The sequence below is a fragment of the Fusarium oxysporum genome, chromosome 14 (assembly GCF_000149955.1).
Source record: "Fusarium oxysporum f. sp. lycopersici 4287 chromosome 14, whole genome shotgun sequence".
In the NCBI taxonomy this organism is placed as follows: domain Eukaryota; kingdom Fungi; phylum Ascomycota; class Sordariomycetes; order Hypocreales; family Nectriaceae; genus Fusarium; species Fusarium oxysporum.
The window spans coordinates 1,064,519-1,080,042 of record NC_030999.1 but is presented as its reverse complement, the minus strand read 5'-3'; the positions used below and the strand labels follow the sequence as shown (position 1 = coordinate 1,080,042).

The window sequence follows — 15,524 nt, the reverse complement described above, 5'->3', positions numbered from 1 at the left end:
TCGCAGTCGCTGGTTCCGGAGAGGATCTTTGCATATGGTGCCAAGCATTTGATGCTGTAGATGTTGAAGACTCTGGCTGGCGGAATGACAAGTTGACGGTCATAAACAGTCCAGGCGGGTTTTGTTGAATTGCAGAAACCGTTAGGAGTCGTAGACTTTAACAAGACACGTGTATGTTGGGTTCATGGGTCAGATTCCCTCGTCGTACCTCACAAATCAGTACCGTGCCTGAATGAAGGGATGGCCACAAAACCCCTATTTTCTCGACAGCAGAGTTTTCATCTTCAGCTTACCGGATGGTTGCACAACCATAGAGGGGCCTGGGACAAGGGACGTTGAGTATCGGCGACAAAAGCACTACAGCCTGGTTGTGCGCGGCTGGAAATAGAAAAATGCATATTATAACTAGTGTGTCTAAGCTCGCTTGTTTCGACGTCACATACCGGCCGCTGCATACTTTGGCGGCTGATTATGGCCGCCTTCCCCACCACCAGCTAATGCGAGGATCCCGCGTCGGTCACGCCGTTACGTCCTTTCTACCTACCGAAACTGACAGGCTAGTTTAACAGGGCTGACAATGCAAGCAGGGATTGTCAATCGCCGGAGCAAATGGAACAATGCCGAACCGTATCTTAGCAATACGGGACTGGGGAACGAGGCAATCTCAACAACCATCCGGTAAGCCAGCGACCGCAGGCGCCCGTTTGCAATGCCTCGCTAAGCACGGCCCTGATCTTTCGCCGGTACTAGGTGGACGTTTTCTTGCTTCAGATGTAAGAGTAAGGAATCGCACGACGGGCCTGTGAAAGGCTGGCTAAACCGTCGAACAAACTGCGAAACTGGCTAGTGCCCTAGTAAAAAAGTGTTTTAATCAAACTAGTCATTTCAACAGCTGCTCGAGACACCTGATAACTATGGAGACGGGGCTTGTTTCCTATCCTCTTTGCCTGCCCCATCCTGGCACAATGTCTCCCACTCGAACGGGTATATTTCCATTCAAGTCTTCTTTGTCTCTGTAACCTCTATTCATTCTTGTACTGTCTAGACCATATACCCTTGCTCTCTATTTACTTCAATTGCTAACCCTGGAAAAGTCCGAATATTTCCTTGATGGGCATTTAGTGCTCAAAGGTTCGGGGAGGAGGCAAGTGTGTTGTGGAGCTTTCTCTGCCTTGCGAAACATCATGTGTAGCGAACGTTAGTGCTGGAAAGGTTCGCCATCGGCTGCTAATCATAATTGTGATGGCAGAAATTAGGTAGGTGGAACGAATGTATTGGACTAAAGCTTAGAGAAGAGAAATTACGAGGTTTCGCGGTTTTGAGCTTTTGACATTGATGGGTCGCGTGAGCGACTCGTCCACTATACAGCCCTACAACAGTTTGATTGTTATAATGATGTAGACGATCATGATAGAGACTGAGCAGGAAGGGGATATGTTATGTTATGTTATGTGTAGTTTTTCGTCCGGGGGGCCATAGGCCCCGAAAGTCCCCTACTGGAGCACAGGACGTGCTGAGCTAGAGAAATCGGAACATATCTACACGCTAATTACAGGAATGCTATTGGCCATAGAGGATTAGTCATTCGCCACGCGAAATTAGTCTTTCCTATGGCGTCCAATTTCTGCAAACGCGTCAGTGAACCGTACTCCATCCAGCATATCATCGGCACAAATGGCGCATTCTATCGAGCCTGTTACCCGTCAGCGGGATGACAAGGCGCAGCTGGCACATCGCAGCCGCTTCTTGGAGCCTGATATTAGGAAGGCAGAGATCAGCCTATGCGTGCGGCAGTTTGAGACTGCCTCAAGTTGATCCCGACCAGATGAAGGGCGCTGCAACGCCCCTCATCTGGTCGAAAAACAGATAAGAGAGAGACAAAGAAAGAAACAAAATCTGTACAAAAGAGACGTGCAGAAGATAGGGACGGTAGGAGAGTCGCGAGTGCTTCTCTGGTCGCCGTTGCCTAATAACGAGGGCATATCTTTCCAAAGAACGAGCTGTCCTTGGAAAGGTCGACGAATTTGGTGAAATCTCTCCCTGTTGCTAGATTGATTGCTGCATTCGGTGATGGGGACAGCCTCACCCGAAGACGCGGTGGTACTTTTCCGCAGTAGAAGATGTGATCCGGTGCCTGAGTAGGAAGGGGATAGCTGAAAAATACTGCCTATAGGGTACTTCGTGTTTTCCCATAATTTACCAAGCCGAAGTCCAAGATGACGCCGTTGGTGAGTTTGTGGGTCTGGTTAGTTTTGATTGGTGGAAACATGGTCCCACATGACTTGCCCGCTTGGGTCGTAACATGACAAACGTTTCGGGCAGTAGCGCGTACATGAGCTATCTGATTGGTGAGAGATGAAGGGCACATCTTCCGCGACTCAACTGCATTGATGCCTGAGGCAAAAGAGGTTGGATAGCTGCCTTGGAGAATGGAGAATGGAGAGATCGTATGACATTTATCCCTGCGAGACCGCCTGAAAAGACTGCCACGCCTAGAGTCTCTGGGACTTGGTCTTCCAAATCTTCTCATTGTAACCTCGCAGACTACCGTATTGCCGAATCGACCGCGATGTCGGATCCGGATACCAACAAAGCTTCAGACAACGTACAATTGGAATTAGGTAAATGGGGGGAAAGAAAAGGTTCTACGTCGGCTATCATGCTTGACGACACAGCCGTCGAACTTGAACGCAAAACTGTTCTCGCCGAAACGTACAAGCAGCAAGGCCGTTACGAAATGGCTGAATCTCTTGTGAGCGAGGTCTTGGAGGTTAAGAAAAAACGCCCACCAAGTCGAGAAAACCAACTCGACATGGGCGCTACCAAGTTGAGCCTAGCCTCAATCTATGAGGAACAAAATCGCTTAGACGAGGCAAGACACATGATTATCGAGGCGATGCGAGCACGAACAGATCAACATGAGGCGCGGCATCTTGACACGCCTGTTTTATGGCGGGATTTGGCGCGGCTCCGTTCCAAGGGCGGTCGACCCCAAGAAGCAAGCCGAATCTTGCTCGAGCCCATTGAAATCATGGAACAGGTGCTGGGAGAGGACGACCTCAATACCTTGCGCTCACGGCAAGACCTGGCCTTGTACCTTCGTCAACAAGGACGTCAACAAGAGGCAAAGGTTCTTTACTGCCAACTATGGGGGACATACAATAAGCTTCTTGGCAACAAACACGAAAACACATTGGACTGCTTGGAAAGCCTCTCAAGTACTCTTGTTGATCTTGATGAGTGTTTTGAGGCTGAACGACTGCAGCTCGAGGTCCTCAAAACGAGAAGGAGCGCCCCAGAAGAGGATCCCGCAAGAACACTGATTTCAACGGCTAATCTGGCGTACATATACCTCATTCAAGGCCGCTATCAAGAGGCCAAGGTATTGAGAGACAGGGTAATTGAGCAATTAAAGAATATCGTGGATGAAGGCGAAATCGACGCACTGACTGCTCTGGAAAAACTGGCATTGACTTATGAAAGAACGGGTTCCTTTCGGGAAGCCTTACGGATAAGAGAGAATGTGATAGAACAAAAGTGTAAGCTGTTCGGCGAGGGGGACATCAGAACGCTCGAATCAAAAAGCCGCCTTGCTAGTGCCTGTGCCCTACATGATGGTTACAAAGAAGCGAAGCCAATGCTAGAGGATGTTTTGAAAAGGATGGCGAAGGTTGTGAGTGCTGACCATCCTGCTTTGATTTCCCACTCACACCACATGGCCATAATGTTGCGGAAAGAAAAACACTTCAAGGAAGCGGAGGAAATGATGAAGAGTGTGCTGAAGTCTAAGAGAGAGGTACTGGGGCCAGAACACCCGGAAACGATCTTGGAGATGTTCAACCTCGCTTGGTTTTACATTGAGCAATTAAAGCCGAAGGAGGCTCTCTCACTGACTCAAAGCGCCCCTGAGCTAAAGGCCGGGCAGCTGGGAAAGGGATCTCCTTTAACTATCGGCAACCAGATTAATCTGGCATTTTTCATTTCATTTCGAGGTTTGCTGTCCAATCCAATTGACCTACAACGAATGGAAAAGGGACTCGAGATGTTAAGGCAGATCATGGAGGGGATGGAAAGATCAACGGACGAGACTCAGGAACGTAGAAGAGCATGTGAGGATTACATACGTGTACTAGGACGCTTATCAACGGCCAGGATGGTAGGAAAAGTAGACGGTACTACCAGCGGTCAGCCAGTCGGGACCGGCATTGCAGAGTCAGAGGATTCATCCGCTCCAGTTCACCCAGCGAAGCGACGTTCTTCGACGCCCGAGACGTCAGAGTCGACTCCAAAGAAGTTTCGGATCTCAGACGACGAAATTGAGTGTCCGGATGAGAATCAAGGAGCAAAGTTGAGATAGCTAGAGATAGTTATGGTGTTGGGTTCAAATGGCCGACATCGAACAGGCGAATGGCTCTACATGGTGAAGCTTATCAGGAAGGGGATGGAAAGAACGATGGGCGAGTATCAGGAAGGCAGAACAGGATGCAGGAATTACATGCCTATGATAGACAAAACCATCGAGGCCTGTCATCTTTTGAATAACAAGTGTCGACTTTCATATCCATTGCCCTCCAACCCAAGGATACATGCCTTCCTAAGTGTTATTGACAAATGGATGAACTCGGACTCCACGCATCATACAAACTAATGCGTTCAATTTCATATGGATTTATTTACAACGTATCAGATGAAAGGATTGCCAACGGCTTCTTAGCAAAATGCCCTCACCAACGCAGAAGGACTTGCCGAAGCCATCCTAACTGTCTTATAGTTACTGGGTCCGTCTGGCTGTGTCAAAGGCAGAGGACTTCGGTATCGGCAGAGGGCCGCAGACAGATTATCAAAAGGCGGGGGTGAGCACGGAACAAGGTATTGCTCCTTTGTAGTCGACAGTCTAAGGCTGTTTATCAACCACAGCAGTACGCTCAAGGTGATGTCCGCTGGATTTGAAAGGTCAATCTCAACTTGATCGATGAGGCAATAATGTTTCCATCAAGTCTTCGCTGATACCGGACCCAAAAATGAAGACTGCATTATCCCCTTGGCTTATGTTTGAAATTTCGATAGATTCATCTCCATGCCCCGTAATGATCATTGTACTGGGTGCCGAGGGTGGAAGGTCATATTCTGTCGATAGAGCATCGGATTCAGAATGCGCCGAGCGCTGGGCACTCTCGACTATTTCATCCGCGCTTGTTCCGTTGTCTGAACCCCATGTCGATTCACGAGACAGCGAGTCCACCGTATAATCTTCGCCAGGATGCTCCGGCGGAGGAACAGGAGCAGGCTCATCGTCGAAAGGTCCACAATCCGAATCGTCTCCAGAACCCGGCGTAAGCTGGCCGGACGATGAGAATTTTGAGCCCTTGTCGTAGCTCTCGTAGATGTCGAGGTCCGTGCTCCTAATTGTCTCATCGAGCCCTTCGCTGTCGCGCGACAAACTGCACGTTGTGTGGTGCTCAGTCGCGTCTTTTGCTGTTAGACAGGATTGCATATATCGCCAAAACTGCTTTGTAAAAACATACCAACTTTCATCTTGTCCCCAGCCAACCCGGCAATGCGAAGTTGGATTTGGCACGCCCCGCCCACGATATACAGCCCATCCTCGAAATCCCCCTCCCAAACGTAATTGGACGCGCATATTACCGTTACTTTGTCGAGTTGGCATGACGCGAGCCTAGACTCAATTTTTCCGAGTATCTCCTTGTTTATGCCTGCGGATTTTCCTTCATACAAATCCTCCTGAATCCGTCCTTGGATTAACCGTACAGTAGTTGATGATTCATTTGCAGTTGACGTCAGGCCACTCGTGATGATTCGATTTTTCATTTTAAGACTGGTAGCACATACTATTTTGCTTCTGCGTTTCTTTTCTTTCTTTGTACGGGAAAATACCTCCTGTTGATCTTGATTGTGATACCTGTATCGTACGCTTTCATGGAGGTTTTGACTATGCGGGGAAACCTTGATTGGAAGGCGTCAGCTCGGATGTATCCGATTGTTTTTCCGGGCAGGGGCCATGTTTCCCCGTAACAGAATCAGCCAATAAAAATAGAGTGCTAGCCACCGATTCCACGCGATACCATGATATCGTGCGGTGAATCCTGAGAAGAACGTTCAGAATTACAGCCTACCTTGTTGCACACTGCGAACCGACTTTCAGTTCAGTATCAAATGGCGTCTTCAGGTATGGCTCAGTAGGCTCACGCACTTTTATTGAAAACGGATGCTAAGGTCTTTATATACCACGGGCTAGCGAAGCTCATGTGCTGACAGTCTTCTAGCGCTCGTATGGTAAAAAAAAAAAAAAACGCCGCATCAACGTACGTGATATGCACATGTTCCAGACCAGCACGAGGCTCAAGACATTCTATCATTATCTTGACCAGCCGCATCGTGGAGACCACCGGGGTCGAGTTCCTGATCTCGCCCTCCTCTATCATCATGTGGATAAAAAGATACTTGGGGGAGCCCAACTCGCTTTTAAGCCATCTTACTCTAGAATTTATCCCGAGCCTTAAAATGCGCCTTTGAGGAAGCGCAGAGGAACAACAAAAGCTGGTTCTCTGGATGTGGACTACGGGTCATACATAAGTCATCCTGGACAGACTCGAATCTCCGAGGCCACTTTCCTGCATTTGCCAAGGCGCTCATCAGAAAGCCGACTCGGTCGAAACTCGACGCATCAACTAACCGGAAAGCGTATATCACACTCTTATGGAGCTAGTTTACCTTTGAATTTCCATTATTATTGCGTTTCAGCGCACTTGAAGGCGACTGGTATAGTGTGCCAGCCCAAAAGACCACCGGTAAAAACTTTTGATCCAAATACCGAATGTTGATTGTTTCACTGCTTTCTGTTAAATACTGCCTTCATAGCTTCTTGGATCTGCCGATCCGATCCAGTCCCCTCTTTTTGAACACACTACTCTGAATGCTGCCAACGAAAGTTTTGCCTTGAACAGCGCAAGATGTGTATACAAGTCCAAGCAGATGATCTACATTGGGACCGACAAGGGTGCGAGGTCGTATTTCCAACATCACTATGGAACCGATCCCCAAAAGTATTGATACCACAGTGTCCATTGGCAGACATGGAAGGAAGAGAGATGATGACGACAGCATCAACATTCGGTTTAGGCCATATTGAACTGTAGCTCTTGCTGACTCCATGATATCAAGCCAGGGAGTTTGGTTGAGGTCGACATTGGGGTTCGATCGAGGTTTCGGGCCTGGCTCTCGCTGTCAAATGCAACATTGACTTGCGGCGTGGCAACTGGCCTTGGGACATTCATGCTCCGCTCAATCCTCGTAGCATTTAGCAGCATCATCGGCAAATGAGATATACTGGTTTGCCAGTCTCCGGCTACCCGATGTTCTTCCGCGCCATGATGTAAAATTATATTCTTTACGAATTTCTCCTCGTTCCCACCGTCATTCTTCATCTTGATCAGCATGTCAATAGAGGCGCCAGAAACAACCCTCTTATCCAGACCGGTGCCAACTTGGCCAGCGCATCCCCAAGGATTGGTGTATGACGAATCTCAAGCTGAAATTTCCTAACTGACAGGTCAAGCGGTCAGGGAACAACAACAGGCACCAACTCTGACAGCGCATCACCCGCAGCAACCGTCCCTTCGAGAAACTACCTCTCAGGTTTCGTCAAGCCCCTATTGTTCTTTGCCTTGTTCTTTGCAGCCTAATTGTCGTTTGTCCTCTTGGTCCCCGTGAGCTATTAGCAGTAGCAAGTCAACTTGAAGTTCCGTTTCTCCAAGTGTTCACCATTCATCGGTAGGCGCTGCTCTGATCTGATGCAGATATCCATCCAGTCGTGCCATTCCGATTCGGAGTTGTGCCAGCACACAGGCTTCTTTCCATGATAGCTGATTGTAGCAGTAACGATACCTATCAGAAAGGCGACATGGCCTAAGCCTGATTGGCGCGCACAAACGCTCTTTGTTACAGATCGTTGAACCTGGCTTACTACGAATGAGCCAGTGCCCCAGAACCGGTTCCAATCTCTGTTGTTGAGATCAACGAGTGTGGGATTTCATGTAAAGATTACATACCTGGCCCAGAACGTTCTTTAAACGTCGGCATGGAAGGGCAAGTAGACGGCACTACGGGGACTATCGTCGGCGCAGTCATCGCCACCAAGACCACCAGCGATCAGCCAGTCAGAACTGACACTGCGCTGTTAGAGGCTTCACCAACTCCAGTTCTCTCAAGGAAGCGACGCGCTTCGCCAGGCGAGACCCTCGATAGAGTTGTCTGTAAAGATGTTGTGAACCTTAGACGACGAAACGAAGTGTCCGGGTGATTACTGAGTAGGCAGCAAAGGACACAATGGGGTCTTGGGAATAGAACATATTAAAATGGAGATATGTTACTCACACCTTCCTACTTTAGCTCTCACAGCTCGATGAGAAGACTGAATGTGGCATATATTCAACGTACGGCACGCCATGAAAGCCTGCGCCAGCACCGGCGTATGCACGTAGATGGCGCAGAGAATCGACACATGGAAGATCTGATGTGAGCTGAACTAGATGTCGAAGCGGCCTGGTGCAAAGCGTTCACGGATTGGGAACTGCCCGTCCAGGCTAGGCATGGCTCCCTCAACATGAAAAGGTCGGGGAGGGGAGGGGGAGGGGGAGGTAAAGCAATATGTTTGTGTGGCATAAAGGCCGCAGCCCTCTCCATACAGAAGGAGCTCGACAAGTTACCATCTCATGCCCGAATACTCGAGCATGTATTCTAGCCTATAGACATGTACGCCGTGCATCCCCTACGAGTCCGATGCGGGGTTGCATGACGATTGGCAAGTATACATCACGTGTATCTCTCATTCGAATATGCACTTCGATCATACCAGCGCTTATGACGACCGTGTCTCATACGTGCTGGGGTCTTTTGATTGGCTTCTCTTGTTGCGATCTCCACATCATCAATCGACACTACTGTGGTCAGAAGTGGATCGTCTTCATGATCGACACAAGGGAGCGATGGGGTGTCGCCCTTCGTACAGCATCTGGATAATGCAGTAGGGTTACCTTCACACAAAGGCTCAGATCCTCTGGATAGTTTAGGAGTAACGTCATCACCTTCATATGAGGTATCTGTGATTGCTTTTTTTTACGAGGAAATAGAAAAGAGAAGATTTGAAAGGCATACAGAACCAACCCAATGGGCTGTCGTAATGCAGGGTGATACTGGCCATGTTTTACAATGAGTCATGGGTTTCTCGCCGATGCGTCGCTGCCTGAGGCTGAAATTTAGAATTGTGTCTCATGATTCCACTCTAGATGCCTGGTCTGGCACGTGTCTTTTCTTTCTTTATTTCGTTTTTTTTCTCCTTTGAAGAACTTATGGAGCCAAGAATCTAGGCCGTTTGACGTCAGTCGTCCTCTTCAATACTGCGTTATGGCTTTCAACTTGCAAGAGTTCCATTGGCCCTGTGATATTGGCTTTCGCGTCGAGGTGCACAACAATCATCGCCTCCAAAACTGCACGTTCGATGAGAATGGGAACATGATAGCACGCAATCCTTCGCGACCCGGTGACGCCCAAGCGTGCCGTGACCACCTCTTGTGGCAAAGGCCGGGAGGACCATTTGTCTCGTTCTTCACCAATTGGCATGCAGCCCTGCGACGGCGACAGTGGATGATAGAACAGGGTGCTACCGAAGTTGTTATTGTCGCCGTTTGGTTGAAGGAATTATCCAGAATCTACGATGCCTTCGCCATAGCTCGTGTCCTGGGCCTCGAAAAGGTCGATAAACCCGACCTATTCCTGTACGAAGTGTTGATCCACGGGGAAATATCTGCCGATAGCTACAGGATATTGGCTATGTTTCGTGGTATACAGCCGACTGTGGATATTGCACTCTGTGTTCATAAAATGAACATGATGGTCGAGGTGCCGGGAGACTTCATTGTTGGGGTCCAAGTCAGGACATTCATTTGTACCCGGCGACTACCTGACCTTACCGTCAAACTTGGAGATGAGATATACATGCACACTGGGAGAAGCGACGACGCTAAACTTTTCCCCTTAGTTCTTTCCATGGCAAACCTCGCATATCTTTACGAGACAAATGCAGCTGGTACAGTGATTACCTGCCCATCTGCAGGTTTAGGGTGGCGTATTGAGGCCGCCGTGCAGTGGCGCAGCTGAGAATACGTAACTTGGACTTGATATCTACCCCATCTCCACCATTCCTGTCTATTATATTTATGTATGCTTAGTCATAATGGCCAGCTCCTGTGTTGATGAACAATGTACCCATCCTATTTTACCCCCAGCAAAGCTGCAGAAGCTCAGTCTTTATTACAGCTTGTCGGAAGCAGCTATCATATGTATCGAATGCGATTTTGTTCTGAGTCCTAAACTTGCATCGGAGCATCCGGGCAAAAAGCACGGCATTGCCAGATCTGCTCGGCATGGCCTCAGGCCCCTCCTATCATCCATCATTGAACCTTCCAGATCCAGATGACTTGTCCCTACTGTACACAGTTGCGCAGGTGTTTCGTCTAAGTACCATTCTTCTGGCCCGTGCATGTGTGGCGTCTTTTTAAAATCTCAAGTTCCTGCCTCCGCCCTCATCCCCGGACACATATAGAAATAGCTCACTCTCAGTCCTTCCGGATCTAATGGTTACATTAATCTTGCGAGATTCAAATGCCGCTGTTTTGCCTAACCCCCTGTGTAAAACATCTGCTCTTGTAGGATCGATTTGACTTCTTCTACAAACCAGAACCGCACTACCACCTACTTAAGTAATCTAGTCAGGCTAGGCCCATTCCAGGATTCAAACCAATTAACATTTTCCACAATGGCATGGGTCTTCTCAAGACGGAACGGGGTCATTTCTTTACACGATGGTCTCTGAAAGCCCGGCTTACCAAGGGCACTCGCGAGTCAAAGCTGCACAGTTTTTCCAGAGGTTTACTCGGTGCATCTCTCTAGACAGGTCCTTCCAGTCCAGCTAGAGCCTTCTCCCACCAGGGTGCGTAATCATCTCGGCACCACCCAGCGAGTCGTTGTAGAGCAGCGATGATAGCATAACATCCGTGCGAAGAGTCTGTGGAACCAATCTGAATGCTCTCCCAGATAATCTGCGACACAGTTAGCACGCATATGGTGAAAAAGGGTGAGAAATCCAACCAGCTTATCAGGTGTGCGCTGAGCAAAATCAACACGCCAGTCAGCCCCATTTACAAAGATGATAGGAAGCATAGGAAGGTTATCGGGATCAGCACGAGGTAAAGACTCCAGGTGTCGAAAGTGAGCTCGCACCCAGGTCCCAAGTTGAGCAGGACCAGCAACTCCGCTACCAGTCGACTTCGGATTCTTGGTCTCGATGCTGATGGCAAGCGGCGTGTCTCGCTCGTCGGTCAGCTGAACATGGGCCACTCGGTTGTTCTCGTTGCGGGCTTTGAATGTTTTGATGGCTGAGTAGAGCGATGAGTCTTCTTGCGGCTCAAAAAATATGCCATAGTCGATCCTTGCGTCCGTGATGAAGGTGTCGGGGTCGCGTAAGCCCGGGTAAATTCGACATTGCGTGCTGGTAGTGAGAACAATTGTCAACCCAGTCTCAGTCCGTTGTTGGAGAAACATACATGTTCTCATATGAGACGCCATCTTGCTCACTCTCGTAAAGGGCAACCTCGAGTAGCGGAGAATGAACGCAATCATTCCAGGTCGACTCATGAGAGAGCCGGTCCTCGCACTCAGCCGTCCGGCGACGAATCATGCGAAGCCGTCTGTAGATATACTCGTCATTTGCTATAACGCTTTGGTCTGTGGTGGGTGGCATGAACCAGCTCTCTAGTGGAGGATTAGGGAAGCGCTCTTGCGTCGTGATTCGAGCCTTGCACACTCCAACGTCAACCATTGAAAGGACCTTTCATTGAAGATGTATTTTACTCACCTTCATGTTGTAGGGAATAGTAGGACCATTGATCAAATGTGCAAGGTCTTGCATGAGCGGCGTGATCTGAGCTATACCCGCCGTTATCCTCTTCCGCTGAAGTGGATATTGCTTTGCATTGCGCAGCTCTAATTCCCGCTTCCTGGGGCTTGAGGATCCAGAACTAATCGGAATTGATCTGTTAGACCCGCTCTCGGATGATGCATAGTCTAAACTGGCGTCTGAGAGACTCGCCGCTCCTAAGAGAACGGTCAGTGGTAAGCCTGAGATCGGCATTCAATAGAGCGAACCTTTTTGACGCGGCGTGGCATCCGGATCTGGTGCTGTATTCCTCGTCCTTGGCTTCTTGGGGCTTCCTGAGCTTGGCATGATTCCGATGTCGAAGCTACCGTCCTCCCATACACGGGGGGGGTTGCTTTTCTCGAGTTCGCGTATCCAACCCTCGATGAACGTGGTTGTAGGGTCAGCCACGGAATCCCCTTCAAGATACCACATGGGTTGTAAACAGCTGAAAAGAGCGAGTTTGCGCAAGGTTATTGTGGTTCAGGGCGATAGATGGGAAGTGCAGGCGGTATAAAATGTCAAGGGATGGCGCGGAGTCGTGAATGTTTTTGTTTAAAGCCTGGTATTTTGTGGTCGGTGGGGCAACGTCGGACTGGGGTGTGGCTGCGCAGCTGGCCATGTAACAGATAAAATGAACCCCGCAATTTCATCAGCACCTACCCTAGGGTAGGCAATAATTAGCCATCACTGAATACCTGATGGTCCTCTCCTGTAAAAACTTTTCCTTGGCACCCGCTGTTGGCGTTCTGCTAGGGCAGAAAAATTTTATAGGCCAAAATTGCAACAGAAGCAGCTGTAACACTAGCGGGACCCGCTGACGGGATGACCTCTTGAAAGTAAATGCGCCTTTGTGCCGATGATATGCTGGATGGGCTAGATGGAATAGCAGTTGCATAAGGGCTTTCCTTGGGTTACCTGCTTTGACGTCCAAGACGATGTGCTTGAGACTACCGTAGGGCTGGCTACGAGTAGGGCAGGTGCCACTTGGAGGAAAGGGCGTCCGGCGCTCTCGGTTGATGCAAGTGGACATTGCGGGTATTCTAGGTGGATTCGGATGCGACAGCAATTCTAGATAGTTTAGCTCAGCACGTCCTGTGCTCCCCTAGGAGACTTTTCGGGGCCAATGGCCCCCCGGACGAAAAATACACATAACATAACATAACATAACACTGAATACCTGACTATGGCCCCGTAAAATGCATTTTAATCCAATACGAACATCTGCTCTAATCTGTTTTCATTTGCTTTATACCTATCCGTACTCTTCTATTCTTAATTGTCGTGTACCCCCTGTTCATTCTCACGCATGCGTCTATCTCCGACCTATTTCCATGCGTCGCACTGGATGTGCTTAAAATGGATTGAAGATCGGGTCATTCATAATGAGCCGCAGTAGTGAGTTGATTGGTTCAATCTTCTATGTGAGGTATTCCATGCCACAGGTTTTGCTTAAATCACCAAGCTTTGAACGCTAATAGCTCGTTCTGGAGACTGCGAGGTGGAATATCGTCAGGCAGGGGCTTGGGCTCAGCAGTCTCAACCGTCATCGCAAGAGCGGGAGAGAACTGGTTAGGATGGGGGATTGAAGGTGTCTGGGCACGCTTGGCCAGAGACTTGCGTTGCTCCTCGAGTTCCCGTGCAGCCTGTTCCTTCTTTCGCTGACGCTCATCCTTCATTTGCTTGAAGTCACCAGCATGCTCAGTTGAGGCAGCTCTGCCGTGAACAGAGATAGAACCATCGAAGTTGGAGAAGCATGATTGGACTAAGACACGCAACGGGGCTCGTTTCCGCCGTTAATACCTGAGTAGGTCATAATTCTATTACGGTTGGCGTACTTCATCAGCTCTCGCATCTGCGCATAATCCCGGTAAATACATCGTATACCATGGCCATAGCACCTCAAGAGACCATTTCCGCAGCCGCCTCAGACCAGCCATAACCTGAAACACACCAACAACAGAACTTGTATTTCCAAACTCGACACTGCAAAGCACGTTCTAGACATATTCAGCAAAAGCTCTCTTAAAGCTCTCTTAAAGCTCTCATCAAACGTACCGTTATGCCTTGGTTCCTCATCGTGATAACAAGTGACCAGGTATGACCTTGGATTACAATACCAGGTAGAAAGTCTAGCTTTGCTACCGCTTCGGCACCCGCGCGAGTGATGAGGAATTCCCACTGCGCTGCGTGCCAGATTCCCATTTGCTGCTCCCCTTTTGCTGCGTTGCCGCCGTAGCACTTAGTTTCGATGCTGAAGGCGAGAGGGTATTGTTGAAGCATCCTGTCCGAAGTCCAGTTGAAGCACGGAATGGCAGGCGGTTGATTCGCAGGAGGAATGGTATTAAGTGTAAAGTAAAAGGCAAAGTCGACGCGGCTGGCAGGGTCAGGAAAGCGATGATATGTGGAATCGATGTTTGTTGTTGTACTTGGAGGTTTAGAGTTTGATATGATGGTCTCTGGCGGGGGGGTTCAGCTTACCAAGGCATAAAATCGAGTATGGTTTGATCTGCCATGTCGAAAGTAAATAGATCGAGCAGAGGGCAATGTACAAGACAGTTCCAGGCCGCCTCATCGCTGAGCATCTGAGAGCATTGATCTGACCGATCAGCAATGCGCGAAGCGCGACGAAGGATTTCCTCGTCTAAGACCATTACAGGAGACATAGACTCAGATTTATCCAAGTCCTCGCTCGTCTCATCGTCAAAGAACATATGATCATGCACGCGATCAAGCGACATTGTCAATTTGAGATGCTGATCCAAAGCCCCCTTGATACCCCGCGGAATGATGCCATATCGCCCCGTGACATCATAAAAGTCTCGATATAGTTCAGCAAGGGACTCAGGAAGCTTTCGCCGTGGAGCCGTCATGCTAAGTGAATCTCTCACCAACCGGTGCCCTTCTGGCCCAAACATCGGAAATAACTTGGTCGGCGACGAAGAGCGTTTCGAGCGCTTACTACCGCGTGACATGGATGCATCGCTCTGGGAAGCAAGGCTCGATTCACTGTTTGCAGGTAGACTGGGAGGATTGATGAGAGGATTTGCGCCGGGGCGTGGAGTTTGGTCATTGTCGATGTCCGGCGAGCACGCTTAGCTGGAGTAGCAGGCATGGTTTTGATTCTGACTCTGCGCGAGGAGTGAGATTCAGGTGGTGATGCTGGATATTGACGTTTGCGCGACTCGTTGAGATGTGGTCGTTTGAGAGTAGTAGATGGCGATGGTGGCGAACGTGGCGTTGATTGGTCAAAAGGGAGAGAATCAAGCCTTGAGACTTGACGGATTGGTGTTTTGAAGTCCATTTGATGCAGTCGCGTCAGTTGATGATGACGGACGGTGATGGTGATGGTGTTGAATGAGCTCAGTGGGCAAGAAAACAATCATGTCACTTTTGGCTTAGCTCATGCTGACCGGGCGACAACGCACGTGATGCAGCATCCAAAAATTTGACTGTCACTTTACTAGTTTATCCTCTCCCTCCTAGTCATTCAATCAAAATAAAAATGCTCGAAAATAATTCCCTTTGAGTT

The 15,524-nt window shown here is 49.1% G+C and overlaps 9 protein-coding genes across 14 annotated transcripts; 4 read left to right on the top strand and 5 right to left on the bottom strand.

Moving 5' to 3' along the window:
* Positions 1-1,674: 1,674 nt before the first annotated feature.
* FOXG_22711 (uncharacterized protein) lies at positions 1,675-1,815 on the top strand (the record flags this gene model as incomplete). The annotated part of the gene is made up of 1 exon (XM_018403122.1): positions 1,675-1,815. The coding sequence occupies one exon, from the start codon at positions 1,675-1,677 to the stop codon at positions 1,813-1,815; it is 141 nt and encodes a 46-aa protein (XP_018258045.1).
* A 652-nt stretch (positions 1,816-2,467) lies between these two features.
* FOXG_17254 (uncharacterized protein) lies at positions 2,468-4,574 on the top strand. The gene is made up of 2 exons (XM_018397272.1): positions 2,468-3,218; positions 3,266-4,574. The coding sequence occupies exons 1-2, from the start codon at positions 2,919-2,921 to the stop codon at positions 4,355-4,357; spliced, it is 1,392 nt and encodes a 463-aa protein (XP_018258044.1). The 5' UTR covers positions 2,468-2,918; the 3' UTR covers positions 4,358-4,574.
* On the bottom strand, positions 4,527-5,944 carry FOXG_17253 (uncharacterized protein). The gene is made up of 2 exons (XM_018397271.1): positions 5,526-5,944; positions 4,527-5,469 (listed from the first exon to the last, which is right to left on the bottom strand). Exons 1-2 carry the CDS (start codon positions 5,827-5,829, stop codon positions 4,961-4,963), a joined length of 813 nt encoding a protein of 270 aa, XP_018258043.1. The 5' UTR covers positions 5,830-5,944; the 3' UTR covers positions 4,527-4,960.
* Positions 5,945-6,755: 811 nt separating this feature from the next.
* On the bottom strand, positions 6,756-8,805 carry FOXG_22709 (uncharacterized protein). 5 transcript variants are annotated; one of them, XM_018403119.1, is made up of 3 exons: positions 8,395-8,805; positions 8,070-8,271; positions 6,756-8,021 (listed from the first exon to the last, which is right to left on the bottom strand). In XM_018403119.1, the coding sequence occupies exon 3, from the start codon at positions 7,455-7,457 to the stop codon at positions 7,137-7,139; it is 321 nt and encodes a 106-aa protein (XP_018258040.1). In that variant the 5' UTR covers positions 7,458-8,021; positions 8,070-8,271; positions 8,395-8,805; the 3' UTR covers positions 6,756-7,136. The 5 variants fall into 5 exon arrangements, with proteins under 5 accessions (XP_018258040.1, XP_018258041.1, XP_018258037.1 ...); XM_018403120.1 differs by having other exon boundaries at positions 6,756-7,979; XM_018403116.1 differs by having other exon boundaries at positions 8,070-8,805.
* Positions 8,099-8,320, top strand: FOXG_22710 (uncharacterized protein; the record flags this gene model as incomplete). The annotated part of the gene is made up of 1 exon (XM_018403121.1): positions 8,099-8,320. The coding sequence occupies one exon, from the start codon at positions 8,099-8,101 to the stop codon at positions 8,318-8,320; it is 222 nt and encodes a 73-aa protein (XP_018258042.1).
* A 509-nt stretch (positions 8,806-9,314) lies between the features above and the next one.
* Positions 9,315-10,445, top strand: FOXG_22708 (uncharacterized protein). Its single transcript, XM_018403115.1, has one exon. It carries the CDS (start codon positions 9,424-9,426, stop codon positions 10,174-10,176), a length of 753 nt encoding a protein of 250 aa, XP_018258036.1. The 5' UTR covers positions 9,315-9,423; the 3' UTR covers positions 10,177-10,445.
* On the bottom strand, positions 10,355-12,534 carry FOXG_17251 (uncharacterized protein). The gene is made up of 5 exons (XM_018397270.1): positions 12,223-12,534; positions 11,933-12,171; positions 11,622-11,872; positions 11,167-11,566; positions 10,355-11,117 (listed from the first exon to the last, which is right to left on the bottom strand). The coding sequence occupies exons 1-5, from the start codon at positions 12,425-12,427 to the stop codon at positions 10,965-10,967; spliced, it is 1,248 nt and encodes a 415-aa protein (XP_018258035.1). The 5' UTR covers positions 12,428-12,534; the 3' UTR covers positions 10,355-10,964.
* A 915-nt stretch (positions 12,535-13,449) lies between these two features.
* FOXG_22707 (uncharacterized protein) lies at positions 13,450-13,671 on the bottom strand (the record flags this gene model as incomplete). Its single annotated transcript, XM_018403114.1, has 1 exon — positions 13,450-13,671. One exon carries the CDS (start codon positions 13,669-13,671, stop codon positions 13,450-13,452), a length of 222 nt encoding a protein of 73 aa, XP_018258034.1.
* A 46-nt stretch (positions 13,672-13,717) lies between these two features.
* Positions 13,718-15,354, bottom strand: FOXG_17250 (uncharacterized protein). 2 transcript variants are annotated; one of them, XM_018397268.1, is made up of 3 exons: positions 14,474-15,354; positions 14,051-14,420; positions 13,718-13,992 (listed from the first exon to the last, which is right to left on the bottom strand). In XM_018397268.1, exons 1-3 carry the CDS (start codon positions 14,965-14,967, stop codon positions 13,816-13,818), a joined length of 1,041 nt encoding a protein of 346 aa, XP_018258032.1. In that variant the 5' UTR covers positions 14,968-15,354; the 3' UTR covers positions 13,718-13,815. The 2 variants fall into 2 exon arrangements, with proteins under 2 accessions (XP_018258032.1, XP_018258033.1); XM_018397269.1 differs by having other exon boundaries at positions 13,718-14,420; positions 14,474-15,348.
* Between the last annotated feature and the right edge of the window lie 170 nt (positions 15,355-15,524).

What these genes read in the sequence shown, in the direction of transcription:
- FOXG_17254 (XM_018397272.1), top strand. Translation starts at nt 2,919, where the DNA reads ATGAGGCGCGGCATCTTGACACGCCTGTTTTATGGCGGGATTTGGCGC. An exon ending in CTGCTTGGAAAGCCTCTCAA is followed by an intron (nt 3,219 to 3,265) that starts GTACTCTTGTTG and finishes GAACGACTGCAG; the next exon opens with CTCGAGGTCCTCAAAACGAG.
- FOXG_17253 (XM_018397271.1), bottom strand. Translation starts at nt 5,829, where the DNA reads ATGAAAAATCGAATCATCACGAGTGGCCTGACGTCAACTGCAAATGAA. An exon ending in TGGGGACAAGATGAAAGTTG is followed by an intron (nt 5,470 to 5,525) that starts GTATGTTTTTAC and finishes TAACAGCAAAAG; the next exon opens with ACGCGACTGAGCACCACACA.
- FOXG_22709 (XM_018403116.1), bottom strand. Translation starts at nt 7,457, where the DNA reads ATGCTGATCAAGATGAAGAATGACGGTGGGAACGAGGAGAAATTCGTA.
- FOXG_22708 (XM_018403115.1), top strand. Translation starts at nt 9,424, where the DNA reads ATGGCTTTCAACTTGCAAGAGTTCCATTGGCCCTGTGATATTGGCTTT.
- FOXG_17251 (XM_018397270.1), bottom strand. Translation starts at nt 12,427, where the DNA reads ATGTGGTATCTTGAAGGGGATTCCGTGGCTGACCCTACAACCACGTTC. An exon ending in CTATTCCCTACAACATGAAG is followed by an intron (nt 11,873 to 11,932) that starts GTGAGTAAAATA and finishes GGAGTGTGCAAG; the next exon opens with GCTCGAATCACGACGCAAGA. An exon ending in GGCGTCTCATATGAGAACAT is followed by an intron (nt 11,567 to 11,621) that starts GTATGTTTCTCC and finishes TCTCACTACCAG; the next exon opens with CACGCAATGTCGAATTTACC.
- FOXG_17250 (XM_018397268.1), bottom strand. Translation starts at nt 14,967, where the DNA reads ATGTCACGCGGTAGTAAGCGCTCGAAACGCTCTTCGTCGCCGACCAAG. An exon ending in ATACTCGATTTTATGCCTTG is followed by an intron (nt 14,421 to 14,473) that starts GTAAGCTGAACC and finishes TAAACCTCCAAG; the next exon opens with TACAACAACAAACATCGATT. An exon ending in TGAGGAACCAAGGCATAACG is followed by an intron (nt 13,993 to 14,050) that starts GTACGTTTGATG and finishes GAATATGTCTAG; the next exon opens with AACGTGCTTTGCAGTGTCGA.